The following is a 23169-nucleotide window of genomic DNA, read 5'->3' on the forward strand; positions in this document are numbered from 1 at the left end:
TTTGTGTATATGGTGAATATATAATAAGAGTTAAAGGAGATCAATTGTAAGAAAAGGACCAAAAAATGTAACAATTATAAAAAACTATTATAACATCAAAATATAGAGCAATATTTGCGTTAACCCTGCTTCGGGTAAAATCTGACTAATTTATTACTTTCATCAATAATAACTTTTTTGTTTTACATTCGATTGCATTAAGGCTTCATGATGTCCTTCGCAGTAGACATTTGAACATGTAAAATTGCTGATCACCACTTTCATTGAATTTTTGATGATTTAGTCAACTTTGTAACACACACACACACACACACACACACACACACACACACACACACACACACACACACACACACACACACACACACACACACACACACACACACACACACACACACACACACACACACACACACACACACACACACACACACACACACACACACACACACACACACACACACACACACACACACACACACACACACACACACACACACACACACACACACACACACACACACACACACGCCCCCACCCCCACCCCCACACACACTCTAGATGTGCCCATCCCCCCCTATGTGCCCATCCCCCACACAAACACAAACACAGACAGAGCGATTTGATACATTTCCCGCTCTTATGTGCCCATCCCCCCACATGGATCACACCTGGCACACGCAATACATGTTCAGTGTCTATTCTTTGTATATTTACTACAGTTTTTCATGTATACCAGTAGTCTGATAAAATATGTACAGTTTGAAAGGGTGTTAAATGAAATTTGGTGATGATTAATGGTTTTTGTGTGAATGTAATATCAGTTAAAACAGGACCGGTCAAATTTGACCGCGAACACCAAAGTAAGGGGGGGAAACGAAGATAATAGGAGGGTTCTAGATGTACCAACAACAAAAAAATACTTACAGACAAAATAAAATAACTTCAGAGAGTTATGCAGGACAGTATTTCTCTACCCTACTGTTCCTCTTGTCTTCTTCGTTGGTTAGAGATAAGATACAGAAGAGTTGATTCATTATGAAACTTCGGCTATTGTGCATCCATTCAAACATGGCTGACATTTTGATAATGACGTTCATTTATATTAAGCTGCCGTTATTGATAATATGATTAACTGGTGACAAATAACACACTTTTAATTGATGACACGTTGCCCAGCGCGGAGCCTAGTGTGCAACGTTTATCTCTTTTTAATGGCCAATCATTCAGCTCTAGTTCAACACTGTCAGGGTTTTATCAGGTTGGCGCTAACCGGTTCTTGGGCACGTTTATCAAGGGGTCTTTTATCTTAGGGATCTTTAAATATAGACTTCATTATCCCCAATCATTTATGCTCGCCAGGTCATAGGTCCTTGTTGTACAGGGTCTTAAGTTTTGTACATGTAAGGGTTGCGACGACTTAATGAACCACGGAAATTACACCACTGGCGAATTAACAAATCTTGAAGAGCTGATAAAAAAGCTCAGGACCGTCCCCAAGGTAACCATTAAAGCAGCTGTGCAGAAAGAAGGGAGTGTTGCTCAATTACTGGTTTTCCAAGCATCACTATCGGCCATTCGTCAAACTCCTCCATTGAATATTGACACTTAATCCTGGCTGCTGTTACTTAACATGTCAAGCTTTTCTTTACATGTTAAAGTGGTGTGCAAAGGGCTGGGTACAATCTCGATTATTTGGGTCAATAATTGATATCACAATCATTAAAAACGATTATCCATTTACTTTGAAAACATCAATTTATTAGAGAAAGAAAAAATTGAACAGTATGTTTTTGACAGTTCAACTTCAACTGAAAAACAAAAAAAAGTAATAATAATAATTTAAAAAATAATCGTTTTATTTCGATTACGTTGTTTTCGTAATCGTTGCAAGCCATAATCGTAATTGCAATTAAAATACGATTAATTGAGCAGCCCTAATTCAAACCTTTATCCCTTCCTCCCTACAGAAACGAGTGAAACCGAACCCCTTCACTGAATCTCCTTCAAGTCGTCCTCCAGACAAGCCGAAATTAAGAAATCCATCTCCCATCTTCACCCTTTCCCCTCACATTCATCAGTGTTCAACATACAATACCTCCTGTAATTACATCTTTAACTGACATATTGTGTTGTAGTCCTTGCTAGTTAATCTGCTGTTGCATAATTGCAAAGTGCAAGTCAATGGTCTTTTCCTTAAGTCCTTCACATCTCCTTTAATGGAAAACGTCACGAGGTCAAGCAAAAGTGGTAAAGAGAAGACAGGACGTGTTTTTTTGACTATTCAACCGCATCCCTGGTGTTTTTTTTTTTAAATCTCGGCACCATGTGGCCTTATGACTTCTGAAAATGGCCAATAACTGATCTTTCTGTTTTCAGGTCACACGGCTCTCAGCGAAGCACGGACTGCCTTCAAGTCAATTTATCTGGCCATCTTCCCTCTCTTTGTCCATCAGTCTCTTCACAATCTATCTGACAGAGTATGACCACATGTCAGCCGCTGCACTACTATGTCATCGGGCAGAAATAGACAAGAAAGCAGCCTTTCTCTGGGGGCCTCAGCACTGACAGCTCGGCCCTCCAGGACCACATCTAATGACACACTGTTGACACTTCCTCAACACTCACTCGCTCACTGCCGTCCTTTTTTGCACACTTCACTTCTATTATTTAATGGCAAAGATTCTTTCATAGGAAGATGTATGTGTGTTTGTGCTGCTTATGTACCGTGTGATGAGGTTTCTCTACATCTTAGGAACTGCTGGGGGACGTTTAGATGTTCATACGACCCTCAGGACATGTTTAAGTGTCACAACATGAACATGGCAACTGGTTATGTTATATCCAAACACCCTGTGGCTAGAGCTGGAAGGGATACTTATACTGTACATGTATGTTTTACTTAATTCAATGTTGTAATACCTCTGTGTATAAATACTCTGCTATAAATAAAAGTCTGGCATTCAAAATGGCAATTCCATAAACTTGCAAGAGTATTATAATTCAAATATTTAACAAAACAAAAATAGACTCCTTTGTTGACTTCCGTAACATAGTCACATCATTATGTAACACTTGCGCTTTCTATTGGCTAGCGCTCCTACACATTGTACGTGATAGAGATGTCCCGCCCCTTAGCCTAAGTGGTTGGCCAATCGCAACAGAGCCGGCCAGCTAACCAATCAGAGCAGAATGGGCTCTGGTTTCAGACAGAGGGGGGAAAGAGGTGCTGCAGCACAGACAGTATGAGAAAAATAAAGAGCTTTTTGAACATTAAAGCATGGAGACATGTAGAGACACTACATACTGATATACACCTGAACATCGGCAGGAGAGGACTCTTTAAAGTAGAGACACTACATACTGATATACACCTGAACATCAGCAGGAGAGGACTCTTTAAAGTAGAGACACTACATACTGATATACACCTGAACATCAGCAGGAGAGGACTCTTTAAAGTAGAGACACTACATACTGATATACACCTGAACATCAGCAGGAGAGGACTCTTTAAAGTAGAGACACTACATAATGATATACACCTGAACATCAGCACGAGAGGACTCTTTGAAGTAGAGACACTACATACTGATATACACCTGAACATCAGCAGGAGAGGACTCTTTAAAGTAGAGACACTACATAATGATATACACATGAACATCAGCACGAGAGGACTCTTTAAAGTAGAGACACTACATACTGATATACACCTGAACATCAGCAGGAGAGGACCCTTTAAAGTAGAGAGACTACATACTGATATACACCTGAACATCAGCAGGAAAGGACTCTTTAAAGTAGAGACACTACATACTGATATACACCTGAACATCAGCAGGAGAGGACTCTTTAAAGTAGAGACACTACATACTGATATACACCTGAACATCAGCAGGAGAGGACTCTTTAAAGTAGAGACTCTACATACTGATATACACCTGGACATCAGCAGGAGAGGACTCTTTAAAGTAGAGACTCTACATACTGATATACACCTGAACATCAGCAGGAGAGGACTCTTTAAAGTAGAGACACTACATACTGATATACACCTGAACATCAACAGGAGAGGACTCTTTAAAGTAGAGACACTACATACTGATATACACCTGAACATCAGCAGGAGAGGATTCTTGAAACCAGAGACACTACATACTGATATACACCTGAACATCAGCAGGAGAGGACTCTTGAAACCAGAGACACTACATACTGATATACACCTGAACATCAGCAGGAGAGGACTCTTGAAACCAGAGACACTAAATACTGATATGAACCTGAAAATGATCATAATATGTAATCTTTATAGAAAGCACCATAAAAATGTCCTTAAGTACAGAACTTAAGTAAATGTACTTAGTTACCTCCCAACAATAACTGCATATGTAAAGAATTGTCTTTTTTCTGCTGTGTAAACTGACGATTGACAATGTTTGAAAGCATCTGCTGTCTTGCTGTCACACACACAAGCACACGTACAAGAAATATCACAAAGCCTGCAGACACTACAAATCAAATTGAGCTGGAGAACGTTACGGCAGCAGCACGACCGAATCACAGGGTATTTTTAGAAACGGCTTATTATTGTCAGTGATGTCAGATCGGGTGGTTAGCACAGTGTGAGCAGCGGTTACTGATGAAGAAGAATAGAGAGTGAAGAAGCTGTTCGTAGAAGGGAGAGCAGGGAGGGGAAAGAAAGAGGGAGCCGAGAGAAAATGTCAGACAGAGAAACAAAGATAAAGAAAAACGGAAGGGAGTGGAGAGCGAGGGAGGTAAAAGGGAGAGAAGCAAACAGAGGTGGGAGAAGTACTCAGATCTTGTACTTGAGTGAAAGTAGAAGTACCAGAGTGTAGGAATACTCTGTTACAGTAAAAGTCCTGCATTCAAAATGTTCCTCAAGTAAAAGTAGAAAACAATTAGCTTCAAAATGTACTTAAAGTACTTATTATGCAGATTGGTCCATTTCAGACCCATTTTCTGCGAGGGGCTGGTAGCGTTTAGTTATAGCATTTCAATATTATATCCACTGTAAAGCAGGTTAAGTCTTTAAAAATAAAATGTTAAATACCATTATTAAATGATCAATAATAAATACAAATAATGTTAATAATAATAATAACTACATTTAATAATAATAATAATAATAATAATAGATGACATTTGTATAGCGCCTTTCAAGGGACCCAAGGCCGCTTTACATGGTGAACAAACAAACAAACAAGTACTCAGGTCTTGTACTTGAGTAAAAGTAGAAGTACTCAGATCTTGTACTTGAGTAAAAGTAAAAGTACTCAGATCTTGTTCTTGAGTAAAAGTAGAAGTACTCAGGTCTTGTATTTGAGTAAAAGTAGTAGTACTCAGATCTTGTACTTGAGTAAAAGTAGAAGTACTCAGATCTTGTTCTTGAGTAAAAGTAGAAGTACTCAGATCTTGCACTTGAGTAAAAGTAGAAGTACTCAGATCTTGTTCTTGAGTAAAAGTAGAAGTACTCAGATCTTGCACTTGAGTCAAAGTAGAAGTACTCAGATCTTGTATTTGAGTAAAAGTAGAAGTACTCAGGTCTTTTACTTTAGTAAAAGTAGAAGTACTCAGATCTTGTACTTTATAAAAGTAGAAGTACTCAAGAGTGTAGGAATACTCTGTTACAGTAAAAGTCCTGCATTCAAAATGTTCCTCAAGTGAAAGTAGAAAAGTATTATCATCAAAATATAGTGAAAGTAGCGACACTAAAAGTAGTCATTGTGCAGATTGGTCCATTTCAGAATAATATATATGATATGTTTTATAATGATTGATCATGAAAGTGTTCTCAAAGCTGGTAAAGGTGCAGCTAGTTTGAATGACTTTGTATACTGCAGGGTAGCTTGTGGATTTACTCCAGGTGGAACTAAAAGTCTATTTAACACTTGATTATATTTCACATCATTCATCCAGATCTGTCAAGTAACTAAAGGTAGTAAATACATGTAGTGGAGTAGAACTAGAAAGTAGCATAACATAGAAATACTCAAGTGAAGTAGGCCTACTAGTCTCTTAGAAGTGAACAAATCTGCCAATAGAACAAGTACAAAATGGCTTGGTAAGATTTCTTGAAGTAAAGATGGGATACTGAGATAAATGAGATCTTGTATTTAGCTTGGAAAACTTATTTTGAACTATATTTGACCAGAATTAGGGAATTTGTTACAAAAAAAGACAGAAATGCTTAGACGTTTTCCTGTAAGATATTTTTAAGAGACTTTGACTAAAAAAGATGCTTGATTAAGATGCCTCGTCTAAACAAAAGACTTAAGTTATTAAGTCTTATGTCAAGTGTAACTACGTATTCTGACTAGAAATTAGACGAATATACTTGGGAAGATTTTAAATGTTTGCAGTGCAGTACTTGAGTACTTAATGTGTGCATATGTGTAAATGTGTCTGTTGATTGTATATATAGAGGATATACATATTTATATATATTTGTATTATTGTATTTTGTATTCGGGATTGTCGGAAATGTTATTTCGATCTCTCTCTCTGTACAAACACACAGAAAAATCGACATTAAAGTTGACTTTGACTTGAGTAAATGTACTTAGTTACTTTACTCCACTGGAGACAAAAGCACTAACTAAGGAGGAAAGAGAAGGAAGGAATAGAGCAGAGATGGTTCCCCAGAGCGCCACTTAAGGAAGGCATCAGTGGAGAGAGACCCATGAGAATCGGAGGCTCTTCATCACACATGGTGCAAGTTATTAAGCGTGCATAGTAAGCAAATTCGCCCTGCGGCTAGCATGCACCTTCAGCTGAACTCTGATCTGCTGGATCACACACTCTGTGGCCGTTGCTCAATCGCGAGGAAACTGGCTTCCAAGCCAATATTTCAAGGATACTACGTCATCGAGTGCCGCCGAAGGACTGTTCCAATCTCCAGCATACATTCCACCGAGGCCGCGTCCTTGGTTTGGGGGTAATTTCGAGGCTGCACATGGGTAGACTTCGCGTCCTTCAAATCCCCACAATGCTTTGCGCGCGGACCAATTTAAAAAACCCTTGCGGAGAATGGCTGAACCGACGCAGCACAGATTTAAATGTAAGTATGTAGTGGCGTAGAACATGTGTTGGTAAATATGTTACTTTGTTACATTTGTTTGTTATCACCAAAAATGTGTTCCGTGAAAGTAAAGCAAGTTGATAATTAGATAGACATCGTCAGGTATTTATTTTCGGTACAGTTTATGTTGAAACCGTTAGACAGAGTGGCACACTTGTTAGCCTGTTCCATTCTTCTTTGTTTTCCGAAGCCGTGGCTTGGAAGTATACTTGCTTCGTTTCTGAAGGAAGCGACTTGGAAGTATGCGACTACCAAGCCAGCATCCTCGAGATTGAGAAACGGCCCGACACTCCATCAGGAACACGCTGGGATGGAGAGTCCTTTCTCTGCTGATAGTTCACAAGTCGGTGCGGATGAGTGCCCCTACCGCCTTCCTGTGGTTTTATGATGTTGAGGTTGAAATGAATGTCTCAACACCTTAAAATGTTACTTTAGTCACCTATTCGGCACATTCTATGGAATGTTTTACACTAATGTACATTCTCAAATATTGAAGTGACTGTTATTTTGTATGTATTGATTGTTGTGTTTTTATTTAGGTCTTAATGTGTGCATGTGTACAAATGTGTGTTTTGATTGTGTATATATAGGTATATACATATTTGCACACATATGTTTATATACATTTGTTTTATATTCGGGATTGTGGGAAACGGTATTTCGATCTCTCTGTTTGTACACACAAACTGGAAGATTGACAATAAAGTTGACTTTGACTATTGACTCATTTTAGGTTTCAAACTCGAAATCTTGCCAAGTATATTTGTCTAATATATATGTCTTTACACCTGAGATAAGACATAATAACTTCAGAAGTAACACTGCAGTGAGATATCAGGTCTTGTTTTTAGACAATGCATCATCTTGTTATGTCAAATTTATTAGAAAATCACCAACTAAAATCAGAAAACAGAAAACTTTTGAGTATTTGCGGCTTATTTTGTATTTCCTTATTCTGGTCAAATATAGTTCAAAATGAGTTCTCCTAGAGGCAAGTGGATATCCCTACCCAAGGACAATGGATGGAGATACAGTAGTAGAGGAAATCTACATAATGGAAGAACATCGGTTGAGACTGAGTCTACTAATAATGGAAGACCAGTGGAAAGGATGGACATTATATAGAGAAGAAGACAAACACATTGGACAAGATAATCCAGGAAACCTTTGAGATTTAAACTCCCGACAAGCGCTCTTATGGACAGTCGTTTTTTATTTTTCATTTTTATTTCATTTTTGAGTTGCCCGTTGCGCCTTAACATGTGGATGCGAATTAAAATTGTATTTTTGTATGTCAAAGTGAAATGACAGTATGTACGTTTGGAATTCAGTGCAATTATTTTCAATAAAAAAAAGGAAAAAAAAAGTTCTCCCAGCTGATTACAAGATCTGATTTATCTAAATATCTCGTCTTATTTCAAGAAATCTTACCAAGCAAATGTTCACTTGATATATTGGCAGATGTTTTTACTTATTTCAAGTGAAAACACCTGGATTTCATTATTGTTTAACTTGTTTTTGGAGCAGCATTTTTTCCAGTGTACTTATTCGTCTTAATTTTGATTCTATTACGAATGTGTGCTTTGCTTCTCTATATTTAAAAAGTTAGCTTACTCTTTATTAAACTTGCCTTTTTGACTTGCTATGCCACTTTTGCTGAAACGCTGTAAATTTCCCCACTGCGGGACCAATAAAGGATTACTGATTCTGTGATATACCGATGTGTTGACCGTTCATCTGCATCATTAAACACTTTGATTAGATGCATGGCAGTTTAAAGATATTAAATATGTCTTATTATTTTAAAAAAATTGCGGTTAATTATTGATGACGGAGGACAATGAGATTTAAACGCAACCAAAGACTATAGGTACTTAAAGTCTTCTCAATGAAATGGTAATTGTAAAGCAGGCCAAATAGTTATTTTGAGGAGTTTGTGCTAATTAAAAGTTATATTAAATATGTCTTATTATCCTTTGCCTGGTCTTCGTAGATCATGACGGACAACGAGAGTCAAACACAACCACTACATCTTTCTCAATGAGTTGGTAATGGTAATGGCAAAGCAGGTCAAATAGTTATTTTTAGGAGTGTGTACTCATTCAAAGTTAGTGTTATAAAGGCTTATTTCTTTATGATACAGGTTTTTTGTTTCCCTGGTGTAACCGATGTATAACTTGACTTGTTTATATTTCAGTAAAATCATTTTTGTCCATACTTTATTTCTAAAACTTGTCACTGTCACTTTATTTTTGAGATGCTTTTATTTTGAAAAGTACGTTTTATTTTGGTACTCTTGGCACCGCACATTTCTGCAGACTCGCGCTACTTTCCTCAGTTAGCTTCAGGCCCCACTGAGGAGAAGTAAGTGGAAAGAGTAGTGTCATAAATGTTGTATTTTATATGTTAATAGATTGTTTAATGTTACACTTCACACAAGCCAAACCTATTTGCAGTTAATATCTATATTTTGCCATGTGTGACTGTAGTTTATATAGTGTGCAGCGCTTCAAACAGTGTTTGGGAGCTTTCTAAAGTTTAGCTATATGCTAACCTAACATGTGGGTGTTTTCTTCCACTGAAGGTGTGAAGTTAGAAAGCTGATGAAGCCATTTCCTGCTTTAATTATTATATTCTGTTTTGCACAGGTATGTGGGTATTATTTTTGTGTTTTGTAACTGTAAATTGTATTGTTTGTTTTGTAAGTGTAAATTAATGGTTATATTTCTATATATATTTAAAATTGCCACCATGGATAAATGTATATCTGTTAATTGTATTATTTAGAACTCTGGCTACTTTCCTGAGTTAGCTTAAGGCCCCACTGAGGAGAAGTGTGAAGTTAGAAAGCTGATGAAGCCATTTCCTGCTTTAATTATTATATTCTGTTTTGCACAGAGAATAAATCCTGGTTGGCAAGAAAGAAGTCATTTGCATTCACACAACACAACACAACGCAGAGATCACATTTGGCGTCAAACCAGACCGGTTACACTGGCACACGTCGACGTACGGCTCAATTGAGTTTTTGCTAAATTCTGGACCAAATTCAAAGATACTAGACACAAAAACATGAGAAAAAATACCGTAGTTAAAGGTCCCATTTCATGGCCATTTCCACTGATCATAATTCCATTGTTGAGGTCTACTATAATAGATTTATATTGTGCAATTTTCCAAACTCACATTGGTTTCTCAAACGGCATCTCTGTAAACTACGTGTATTCACTGAATTTCACTCTCTGCCTTTAACGGCTCGTTGTAGCTCCAATAGCTCCAGCCCCCCCCCCCTCCCTGTGAGCACAGTGTGCTCTGATTGGTTGGTTCACGTTGTAAATCGCGCTGAGCTCCGTGGAGGTGTGGTTTCCTTGTTTAGCGATACACAGCGAAACACAGCCAAACTCACCCTGAGCACACACAAAGTCACAGCCGAAGTAAAAACAATAAGTGTGGCTTGATATTGAGTAAGAAAAAGGTTGATAAACGCTGTGAGAATGGGTCTGCAGAGAGAATGGGTCTGCAGAGAGAATTTCGCCGCGATCCCAACTGTCTGTTATCAGCCTGCAGCCAGGGAGGAGAGATCAGCAGAGCTGCCTGCACTGAGTGTGTGTGTGTGAGGAAGTCCGTGGATTGGTCAATTTGGACCAATCAGCGGGGGCTTAACGTAACGGCTCCACGGATTGGCCCATTGCACGTACCCGGACGAATCAAATGGATGATGACGTTTCACCAACGAGGCGTTTTGGAGAGGTCTTTTCTGTGTTAGAGTTTTACTCGCTACAGGGTGTACTTTAAGGGTTTTGACTCTGCAGACCGTTTACATGCAGAAAAACCTTCATAACACACAGGGGGGAAAGCATGACATGGGAGCTTTAAACTTTACTGTTTGCCTTTTTATTGTTTACGTTACTAATCTTATTCTGTATCTTATCCATCATGCAATAAATGAGCGGATGACATTTAGCTTGCTATCTGTCATCATGTCCCGTGTGATTAATCCCATGATAATTCAGTGTTAAGTGAGAGGGGTTTGTTTGTGTCCATCAAGCAGCCACTCTGCCAGCTCCACTTTGTAATCATCCAGGCAACACGAGCAAGTCACGATTATCTCCCTGAGACATAAATCAAGAGCGAAGTGGTTGTGTGATTTACATAACAGATATGGTGATATATCAAACTTTATAGAGTGTAACTTTAATTTGGAACAGAGAAACTCACACACAGTATTTTTCACCCTAGGTAGACACTTGTGCTGTACAAAAAAGCACCAAGAAATAACCCATTTGGTTAAACCAGGGTTGTCCAAACTACGGCCCGGGGGCCAAATGCAGCCCACGGAACATTTTGAATCGGCCCTCAGCAAATTAAAAAAGTATAGTGCAATATGGCCCACAAATGAAACTTGTGCTTGTCTTATATTGTACTTCTTAAATATAAATGTAAAAATATATTACACAGTAGTATTCATGTGTTAATAAGCCCACTTTTCATATAAGTTCAGTCAATTAAAGTTGGAAAAATGTTCTAACAAATCTAAGTTGATAAGAAAAAAGCCCAATGACTTATTTACATAACAAGCTTGAAATAAACCCTTCCTACATTTGATTGATTTTTCTAACTTGTAACTGAACTTAAGAGGCGATATACCTCGAGTGGCCCAGCCCTTCGTAGATTTGGCCATCTGAAAAAAGTTTGGACACCCCTGGGTTAAACTCACCTGTTATTTTCTTGCCAAAAAACTATTTAAAAGAACATACAACAACATCGCACAAAACACACTCCAAACTCCCATCTAGAGTTAATCATCCATGGCTGCCAATGCAAGAAGTTTGAGTTACTGGACTTGAACCCCACAGCGACCTCAGGTTCTTCCTGGCAGACATTTCCCAGAAATTCTGAGGTCGAGCATCGGTGTAATTTCTCCCCTTCGCTGTAAATCAACAAGCCAAACACCAAACTAATTATCAGGTTCATATTTCAGGCCAACATTTACTACCTGCTCTGAGACGTCTCGGTTGGACTGGGAGTACAAATGTGTCAAAAGCCTGTGTCTAGACAGAGCCTTTTCCTGAGCACAAGCATCTTTTTCAATCGTTTTTATTGAAGAGTGAGCCACCTCATGAGTCACCCCAAGAAAAAGTGTATTTTATTTCTGAACCCTTTGGCCATTGTTGTGCTTGGCCTCAGAGCACTTTGAGATTTTAAGCTTCAAACTTTATAGGAAAAGCACTGGTGACCCCACTGTAGACATTTGACGAGACTGCTTGTTTTTGGCTGTGTCTTTCAGGTGGGATCCATCATAACAAAGACAATTTATTTGAGCAGATTGGCCTTGCCGACACTGAAAGTAGATTCTGAGTGTTTTTAAAATCTTAAGTCAATCATCGCTCTACTGTGAAGCTTATTTATTCGAAGTGTGAGAGAAAGCATCCTCAGGTTGGTTGTTATGGAGAAAAAACTATGTCAAACAAATGTGAAGCAGCCAAAATAGATAATAAAATCCGAGGGGGCGGAGCTAGTTTGTCCAAAAGCAGTGTTATCATATCAGGTTCATATTAGTATGTAGTGTCTCTACTTTAAAGAGTGCTCTCCTGATGATGTTCAGGTGTATATCAGTATGTAGTGTCTCTACTTTAAAGAGTCCTCTCCTGCTGATGTTCAGGTGTATATCAGTATGTAGTGTCTCTACTTTAAAGAGTCCTCTCCTGCTGATGTTCAGGTGTATATCAGTATGTAGTGTCTCTACTTTAAAGAGTCCTCTCCTGCTGATGTTCAGGGGTATATCAGTATGTAGTGTCTCTACTTTAAAGAGTCCTCTCCTGCTGATGTTCAGGTGTATATCAGTATGTAGTGTCTCTACTTTAAAGAGTCCTCTCCTGCTGATGTTCAGGTGTATATCAGTATGTAGTGTCTCTACTTTAAAGAGTCTTCTCCTGCTGATGTTCAGGTGTATATCAATATGTAGTGTCTCTACTTTAAAGAGTCCTCTCCTGCTGATGTTCAGGTGTATATCAGTATGTAGTGTCTCTACTTTAAAGAGTCCTCTCCTGCTGATGTTCAGGTGTATATCAATATGTAGTGTCTCTACTTTAAAGAGTCCTCTCCTGCTGATGTTCAGGTGTATATCAGTATGTAGTGTCTCTACTTTAAAGAGTCCTCTCCTGCTGATGTTCAGGTGTATATCAGTACGTAGTGTCTCTACTTTAAAGAGTCCTCTCCTGCTGATGTTCAGGGGTATATCAGTATGTAGTGTCTCTATTTTAAAGAGTCCTCTCCTGCTGATGTTCAGGTGTATATCAGTATGTAGTGTCTCTATTTTAAAGAGTCCTCTCCTGCTGATGTTCAGGTGTATATCAGTATGTAGTGTCTCTACTTTAAAGAGTCCTCTCCTGCTGATGTTCAGGTGTATATCAGTACGTAGTGTCTCTACTTTAAAGAGTCCTCTCCTGCTGATGTTCAGGTGTATATCAGTATGTAGTGTCTCTACTTTAAAGAGTCCTCTCCTGCTGATGTTCAGGTGTATATCAGTATGTAGTGTCTCTACTTTAAAGAGTCCTCTCCTGCTGATGTTCAGGTGTATATCAGTATGTAGTGTTTCTACTTTAAAGAGTCCTCTCCTGCTGATGTTCAGGTGTATATCAGTGTGTAGTGTCTCTACTTTAAAGAGTCCTCTCCTGCTGATGTTCAGGTGTATATCAGTACGTAGTGTCTCTACTTTAAAGAGTCCTCTCCTGCTGATGTTCAGGTGTATATCAGTATGTAGTGTCTCTACTTTAAAGAGTCCTCTCCTGCTGATGTTCAGGTGTATATCAGTATGTAGTGTCTCTACTTTAAAGAGTCCTCTCCTGCTGATGTTCAGGTGTATATCAGTATGTAGTGTCTCTACTTTAAAGAGTCCTCTCCTGCTGATGTTCAGGTGTATATCAGTATGTAGTGTCTCTACTTTAAAGAGTCCTCTCCTGCTGATGTTCAGGTGTATATCAGTATGTAGTGTCTCTACTGTGACATGTCTTCATGCTTTAATGTTCAAAAAGCTCTTTATTGTTCTCATACTGCCTGTGCTGCAGCACCTCTTTTCACCCTCTGTCTGAAACCAGAGCCCAGTCCGTTCTGATTGGTTAGCTGGCCAGCTCTGTTGTGATTAGTCAACCGCTTAGAGATGTCCCGCCCCTTAGCCTATCACGTAGAATGTGTTGGAGCTCTAGCCAATAGAAGAGCGAGTATAACATAGTGATGTCACTAACAAAGGAGACATATGGAGGACATTTTGGGATTGTATCCTTTGCAGACCATTTACATGCAAAAAACAAACATATGACACACTACAAGAAAGGGAAAACAGCATAAAAGGAGCATTTATGCCTGTAAAAGGCGCTCTGTGGGAACGAGGCCTAATGGTGGCCCCATCACTAACAGTTAGACTCCCACTGAGAGCTGGCCTTTCTAAAAGTGTCTGCCCTCCTTCCCCTAAGTACTGTTACATGAAACAGTCTGACAGGTGTCCCTGACGGATTTGCGTGAGCAGGTTCAGAGTTAATGCGCCCCAACTTGGATGTCACTTTGGTTCCACATTTGACTTTCAAAGGTTAGAATGACCTGCAGTGGTGTAAAGGGGGGGATTGCGGGGAGAGATGTTCCCTTACCACTTATATTGAAAGGTCAGTTTGTTTTTCACACAAAAAAAATCTAAATATCAAACTGAACATATGGAAAGAAACATTTCAAAAGGCTCGATGATGTTTCTGTGGTGTCAACGCCAGGCATTAGATCACTGTACAGCAGGCTAACAACACCTATGCCTATACTTCCCTTAATGCACTGCATATCTTGCACTTTAAACACTTGTGTAGTGCGTACATTTCGCACATGGCTGCTGTGTTCTTACCGGAAGTGACCGCTGCGGCTGTTAGCTACCTAGTTAGCAACGTTTGTTTTAGAAAATCAAATATTACTTAATTAATAAATGGTGGCTTGTTTTGGACACAAAGTTAATGGTACGTGTATCAACTCACACAGCAAACATGTAATCAAGCAACCCAGTCTCACGGCATTTCGTGTGATAGTCACAAAATTAATTTCATCTATTGATTCGTGTGTTTTTTTGTGTCACACAGAACAATTTTAAAAGCAATGTATTTCTATCGGTAGTATGTCTCGTGCCTGCACCACGTCTTTTTGTCCGGTCGGGTCTTGGAAAACCAGAAGCTGTGTGGTTCATAAAAACATTTTCTTACTCAATATCTTACCCTAACCCTTTTATTTTAAATTGTATAATTTCAGAGTTTTTTTGCCGTCTGCGAGGAAAATAAATGGCTCAGAGCCTCAGAATACTGACATCTGTATTTAAAAAAAATGTTTTCCTTCTAATTTGTTATTATTTGGTGCAGGTACGAAACATGCCACCAATAGAAATACATTGCTCCTAAAATCGTTCTGTGTCAGAATACTGAAATCTGTATTTTTTTTAATCTCTTTTTCCTTCAAATTTGTTATTATTTACATTGCTTTTAAAAATCGTTCTGTGTGACACGAAAAAAATGCGAAAATCGCGTTGGTGAACACGAATCAATAGATTAAATGTCGTGACTTTAACACGAAATGCCGTGAGACTGTGTTGAATCAAGACAAGAGCACAACCACAACAACATGATGTTACTGCTTCAGCGCTTCCTGTTAGCTGTTAGCATTGCAACCACAGGATCCATATAATGGACAGAGTTTGGCCTGACTCGCGTGTAAAAAAAACACCTGGATTTTCCAAAGATCTTCCAGCAATTAAACCTAGAGAACTTAACTCTGGATTTTGCTTTCAATGCATCTCACAATTAACAACCCAAATGGCATCACAGACTGACACAAACGTTTTTGGTCACTACAGAAAAAGTGCGTCAATGACAGGCTCACTTCTTTGTGGCTTTAACTCTACTTTTCAACATACAATGGATGTATGGCTGAAGAAATTCTCAGATGTCATAACAATAAATTTCTAGCTACATATTTGATTATTCCGAATACCACTAAAACCTCAACCATCCCGTAGTAGAGGATAGCATCGCAGAATCAAAGAACAGTATGAGGGTCTGGGATCTGACTGGGACCTCATAGGTAGAAAGTGCATCGTGTTTATGGTACTTTTGTCACCCTTTGTGGATAAAAATCAAACAAATCCAGCATGTAATGTAATTGCTGTGCTTACAAAGGGCTTAGCATCTGAGCTCAAGGCAAGCAAACATCTTTCCACACTGAGATTGTGTCAGATTAAAATGAGATCTGGTTTAAATTCCTAATTCTGACCATGGCGTTCCAAATACTGTTGTAGGGTTTTTGGAACTTAATTACAACTTTCATAGGGGGCCTTTAAAGGTCACCTATTATGCAAAATCCCCTCTTCTTCATGTCTCTTCTACATCAACATGTGTCCCCTCTTCTTCATGTCTCTTCTACATCAACATGTGTCCCCTCTTCTTCATGTCTCTTCTACATCAACATGTGTCCCCTCTTCTTCATGTCTCTTCTACATCAACATGTGTCCCTCTCCATGTCTCTTCTACATCAACATGTGTCCCCTCTTCTTCATGTCTCTTCTACATCAACATGTGTCCCCTCTTCTTCATGTCTCTTCTACATCAACATGTGTCCCCTCTTCTTCATGTCTCTTCTACATCAACATGTGTCCCCTCTTCTTCATGTCTCTTCTATATCAACATGTGTCCCCTCTGTGTAAAGAGACTCTGAAAGTTTCAGGAACAAAGATTCTCTCTCTTTTTGATCCATTTCTATAAAAACCTGTCTCAAAATGAGCTGATCAGATTTTGGCCACTTTATGATGTCATAACGATGTTTTGGCTTGTGTAACCATTAGCCAATCAGCAACCAAGGTAACCCCCCCCCCCCCCACCTTATCACCTGAATCTCCTCTAGAGCACCATTGAGTTCTTTTTAACCAAATCTCTCTCAGAGAGGCGTGGGGAGGGGCTCCTTATTTTCATCTAAAGTAACAGACAGAGAATCAGCACTTTGGAAACAGGGCTGAAACAGAGGGGATTATGGGTAATGCTGCAATGATCTATTTGGTGTTTGGAGCCAAACACTTCAGAGACATGTTTGTATATATCTGAGACCTATAATATATTGATGAAAAACAGTATAATAGGGGACCTTTAAGAATAGCATTTGAGTAGCGATGTCCTACCTGTAGGGAATTCTGCAGGCACTACAATAGTGTCTCCAGCTACCAGAGAGGGCACTATCCATGTGTAGCCGTATCCGGTGATCCCGACAGAGTGCGACACCTCGAAGATGGTGTTGGCCTCCTCCTTTGTGCAGTAGAGGAGGATGACGGGGCTCTGGAGCTTCTTCAGCTGGTTCTGGATCTTTGAATCTCCGTCATCCACGGACATGTCGAGCAGTATGACCTCCTCCAGCTCCCAGCCCACAAAGCTGTTCTCGATGGTGCTACGGATCTGCAGGGAGAAGACATGGATCAGAAGAGAGGGACTGGTACTTAATTAAATGCAAAATGCAGGGTTGAAAAATTGAGTTTCTTATCTTGTAAGATTTTGAATCGATTCACAAAAGATCAAGAGGTTTAAAACGTTGTTATGCCGCACATCAACACTCAAAGTTTTGTCAAGAGATATTGATTTGAATCTAGAATTAATTTTAAACGCATTGTGTCTCTTAGTATTAACTACCTTTCAAACTGTTCAAGCCAGCATTAATATCTTAGTAATACTAATGCACCACTGTATTTATTGTAATCTAGAATATATATATTGTAGTAAAATGTGCACATGTTTCCATTAACTTTTTATTTTGATATAAATATCTCTATTTTATTTCATATACTTACTTTAACTTTAACATAACTTATTGTGTTCATGTAAATATTTGTTATTCTGTTTCTATTATTTGATTTTATTCCAAAGTAGAGCAACTATGACGAAAACCCAATTTCCATGGGATAACTATGAATTCGTATAAAGCAAATTGAATCAAATATTAAAGGGGACCTATCCTGCAAAATGCACTTTTGTACGTCTTGTATACATGAATATGTGTCCCCGGTGTTCCAGGGAACTCACCAAGTGTCAGAAAACACAACCCTCTCTATTTTCCTCCATACCCAAATCTCTTAAAAAGGGGCTGCAACGGATCTGATACAGACTGATCCAGATTTGAACACTTCTATGACGTCACAGAAGTGGCGCTACGGCTATTGGGCCAACTCCGCCAATCAGGAGGAGACAGCCACGGACATTGCCGTTTGAAAGCGCTGGAGACGCTGTAGTACATGTGCCAGGCCTGTAGATGGTGCTGTTCTCACAGAATCAGCCCATGCAAAGACAGTGTTAAATTGAGCGAAATGAGGAATGGCTAAAATGCATGATCTGTTTGGTATTTTGAAAAAGAAAAAGTATAAATATTCAATACACTATATTATTCAAATATAGCATGATAGGTCCACTTTAAGGTACCAAACTGATCACACTAACATAGAGTAATTGGAAATTGTTAGAGCTTTATTGTGGGGGTCGTACCGAATGCTGAAGATTTAACAAACCTGTCTCTATAACTACATGTACTTTTACAGAGAAACTCTTTCCTGTCCTGTCCTGTGTGATTCTTCATGTACATCCTGACTATATGCTGTCTTTCCGAGTGATTTTACCTTGGTGACAAAGTCCTGGTACCCCGGGTAGTAGGTGGTGACGATGGAGAAGATGTACCAGTCGTAAGCCTTCATGATGTTCAGCATGACCGAGGCCTGCTGCTCGATGGACGGGCCGAATTGAAAGAACATGGAGTCATCATCCTATAAAAAAAAAAAAATGACAAAAGGGAACAAAGAGGCAGAGTGTTAAATGGTTACGTAACAATATTGGCTTGAACTTTAATTGAGTTGGCTCTACACACAGAGTAGAACAGACACTGCTTAAAGGATGGCGCTGGCTTTGTAACATTATTGGTGGGAACATTAATTTAGCCTCCTTTATTCTCCCGCTCGCGAGAGGACACCAGTGGGCTTGTAATGATACCGGTCATGATTTTCATTAGTCGCCTTTATGACTCCTTTAATGAGTTTGTACACGGGGGTGGCTGGAGCAAATTCCTGGGACTCGAAGCTGCTGTCCTTAATCTCATTGATCATTTTCACTAATTTGTTTTATTACAGCTGTGTAAGAGCGGTGCAATTTCAATGTAACCTTCTTAATATCAAGCATAAAGGTTAAGGAATGCACTAGAAATGGAACCAACATGGACACGCTGTACATAAAGCATTCACTAACTAAGTCCCTTGGAGAGGATAAATGTGAGCCGCTCTATCAGAATCAGTCACATCGACCCTGTACCACATCATGTCATACAGTTACATAAACCGTTGGAAAGAGGAGATTCTTAGCTTTCCAGTGATATCCCTATTGCTTATGGTTTTAAAATATTCATGAAAATGTTTCAAATAACATAAGGAATGTTATCAAGAGAGAAAAAGGCGTTTGAAAGTTTGCCGACACGTTCGAGCCATAGTTATTTTAAGAGGGGGCTTTCTTTACAAGCCTCAAAAACATGTTTATGTGGGAAATAGCAATAAAAGTATGATATTCAGAAAGCCAAGACTTTTGTCTAGAATAAACCAAAACCCCAAAATCATCGAACACACATTTGGACATAAACCAAGGATTATCTCGAAATGCAACGTTGCGACATCCGACTGATTTCGATAGAGCTGATCACAAATCTGAATATGAGAGATACAGAATGTACTGCCATCCAAAACATTGACACAGTCAGAAACAATACTCATCGCTGATATGAAAGTCTTGCCACCGGACAGAAGAAGTGGAGGAGGTGAGAAGCGCTGGTCTAGACAACATTGCAGGTTTGTTATTGAGCACGGCTGAGTCAACACAATGCACAGCGGTCGGTTTGTGTTCATGGATATTCATGCTTCTGAACATGGTGAATTGTCAGAATGAGTCGGACTGTGTAGTCTCTTTCACACAAGTGCAACCCTGAAGTTATCTGGACATTAACCAGAGAAGATGTATGTGAAATGTGAAAGTGTCCGAATCATTTGGACTAGATATTAAACAGACTTTACCCAACAGCTTCCTAATACAAATCCAAATCATGTCTGATACATCATGTGTGTGATAAGGGTCGATCTTTGTCCAACATGCGAGTAGGAGTGTCAAAACATCCTAGGGTGAAGAAGAATTGTAAGTTACACGAAGACGCAAATGGAAATGTTTAACCTGGAAGACTTGGAAAAGTTTCTGCAATTCCTTGGCTAGTGTCCAACGCCAAAATCAATCGAATCAAAGAAAGGCAAGAGACTATGATAGTAGAAGTGATGATATGGATAGCAGAAAAACCTGATTTCTCTCTGAGTCTTTAGCAGTGGCGAACTGTCAGGGCCTTCAAGGTATTCACAGAATACCCTGGAACCATACTTGTCAACTTTCCCGATTTTCGCGGGAGACTCCCGATTTCATTGCCCTCTCCCGGTTTCCTCCCGGGGTCATATTTGTCCCGCATTCATGGGCGCGGGAAGGGGGGTGCTGAGGGCGCTGCAGCACCCCCTAGCGGCAGGCAGGGGGTGCGGAGCTCCCCTGTCTGAATTATTATTTGACGGTTATTGCTGCTCCCGCTGTGCATAATCTAAATTCCACATTGTTGGTAAAATAATATTTTGGCCTGCCCAGAATGTTTTTTCTGTAGCCCCGGACAATTCTACCTCAATAATATAATACATTAACCGTGCTTTACGTGAACCTCATCAAGACACTAGAAAGGACGGCAGGACTGTAATTTCCCGTGTTCAGTGAATGCAACAGAGGCAAGACACCAGACCAATCAGAGAGTTGCATGGAAATAAAAGTGTGCTTGTGTCATTCAAGCTCGCGGCTCTGTGTGTGTGCGGAAATAGCGCATTTAGTGTGTGTGAGAGAGGGGAGAGAGAGAGGGACCGGTGCCAGCAGCAGGGACCGTGTTGTTAGCATCTGGTTAGCTAGCTGCACTAACGGACATACAACACGCTGGAGGAGAGCTCTCCTCTCAGACTGAGAGGCTCAGGTGAGCTAAAGGACTCTCTGAGTGTTTAGATAGTTAACTTTAGTCTAAGTTATCTCAGTGGGTCTCAAACGGTTTGGTCAAAAATTATTCAAAAGATTATTTCGGCGGCACACCTTCATATGATCATTATAGTTATAAAAAAAAACAAGAGAATAAAGGAAAAACAGTTATAAAATACTATATGGCAGTAAAACAAGAATACAGTTTGAAAGGGGAGTGATTTGTAAAATATCCATAAAGAAAAAGAACATCTGCTTACAGTTGTGTTTCATCTGGGTGTTGAGAGATGTATCCATAGATCTCTTAATGTTGCTCTCAAAGTGCACCAGATTGATGCTTTTAACTTCAATATTTAAAAAAAATCTTCCCGGGGGAGCATCCCCCCGGACCCCCCTAGAGGAGGTGAGATCCGCTCCCCACTCGTAAAAAATAGCACTTTACCCCTGCCTATATGCCTTGAGCTGATTATCGAGCCTTCATTGTAACAGTAGCGGGTTTACTGTGTGTTTGCGTGAGGGGAGTTTTTTTGTGCGTGCTCTATAGTGCCCGTAATAGTGTTCACTGGAGTCCAGCACCTCAGCACCCCCACTCAAAATACCTTCCCGCGCCTCTGCCCGCATTTCTCCCGATTTCTGACAAAATGAGATTTACTCAGGACTGTTTCCACTCTGACTTTAATACAGCTACACCATTGTTTGGTTTCCATGGTAGCGCGTGAGGGTGAGGGAGATAGTCACAGAAAACGGAACAAGAATCGACAACTCGACCGTCTGCTCACTGCCTTCCTGTAAAATACAGGTCCAGCCCACACATATGCTCCATGGTGCTACAGGCCACAAGACAGTGCACTTACAACTACAATAAGCATGGTAATGTTAATCTACAGCTCTGGCGATCCACTAGCACCCCCCCTCCGCTTTTGAAATGCTCCCGATTTCTGAGGTCTCAAGGTTCAAGACTAAAAAAAAACACAAAATTGATTTAATTATATAAATTAAATGTAATAAAATAAATAAATGAGAATGGTATCTGTGTTGTTGATCTGTAATATTACAGTGTTGATTTGTTTGTCCTTCTCGGACCATGCACTACGCATTTCAGTGGTTTTGTGTTAGATAAAAAATGCAACCAATCAGATCTTGTTCTGGGTCTCTGGGTAGAATATCCTTCAACCAAGGTATTCTACATCCTTGATAGAATGCCCTGGCCCTTACACTGACTGAGAGCGTACGTTTTGATTGACAGTTTGATAAACCAATCATATATTGATTTGTAGCCAATGGGCGTATTCTTTCAGAGTTTCCCTCGGTTCCAGGGTACTCTAGAAAGCCCGCTAGTTAACTGGCTCGAGACAGAGGATCTAGATGAATGCAACGAAGCAATTCATGCCGTTTTATTGTTTTTAACGTTGAAATGGCAACAGGTGAAGATGATGTTGTTGCGGAATTGTTGTGAGTACCCTTTTCAAGACGACAATTCAATGAAAAGACGGAGATTATAATGGCGGCGGGGGGTCTGTGTGTATGTCTACAGAAGGTCCAGTTGTGATAGACACGGTTCGCCACTGGTCTTTAGACACAAATCTCGGCTGACAAGAGGCAAATAAAAAATGTTCTGCTTGAAAGACGACAAGATTCTGGAATTCTCCAATGCAAAGATCCATCAAATCAAAGAACCGCAAGACTTTTGACAAAATTAACAATCGCCTTTTATTCACCGTCCAGAACATTTACAGTGTTTTGGTGACGCTTCTATGGTAGCTGGTGCTAAACCAGAAGAAAACAAACATCCTATGGTGAAAAACAATGATAAGTTACATGAAGACACAAAGGAAAGTGTTTAACTTGAAAGACGACGACAATCTGGAATTCCTTGGCTAATGTCCGTCAACGAAATCAATGAAATCAAAGAACAACAAGAGACTTTTGATAGTAGCAGTGAAGATATGGATAGTATAAAAACCTGATAGCTCTCTCAGTCTTTAAACA

The 23169-nt window shown here is 39.6% G+C and overlaps 1 protein-coding gene across 1 annotated transcript in view; it reads right to left on the reverse strand.

The window, feature by feature from the left end:
- Window positions 1-18916, reverse strand: part of grin2ba (glutamate receptor, ionotropic, N-methyl D-aspartate 2B-a) — a 90446-nt gene extending 71530 nt beyond the window's left edge. The window contains exons 1-2 of the mRNA XM_079696059.1: window positions 18777-18916; window positions 17298-17568 (exon numbers count right to left, since the gene is read on the reverse strand). Coding sequence (XP_079552185.1) covers window positions 17298-17568; window positions 18777-18908 — 403 coding nt within the window. The 5' untranslated portion in view covers window positions 18909-18916. The remainder of the gene's footprint in view (window positions 1-17297; window positions 17569-18776) is intronic.
- Between the last annotated feature and the right edge of the window lie 4253 nt (window positions 18917-23169).

The sequence above is a fragment of the Notothenia rossii genome (assembly GCF_949606895.1).
Source record: "Notothenia rossii genome assembly, contig: scaffold_121, whole genome shotgun sequence".
In the NCBI taxonomy this organism is placed as follows: domain Eukaryota; kingdom Metazoa; phylum Chordata; class Actinopteri; order Perciformes; family Nototheniidae; genus Notothenia; species Notothenia rossii.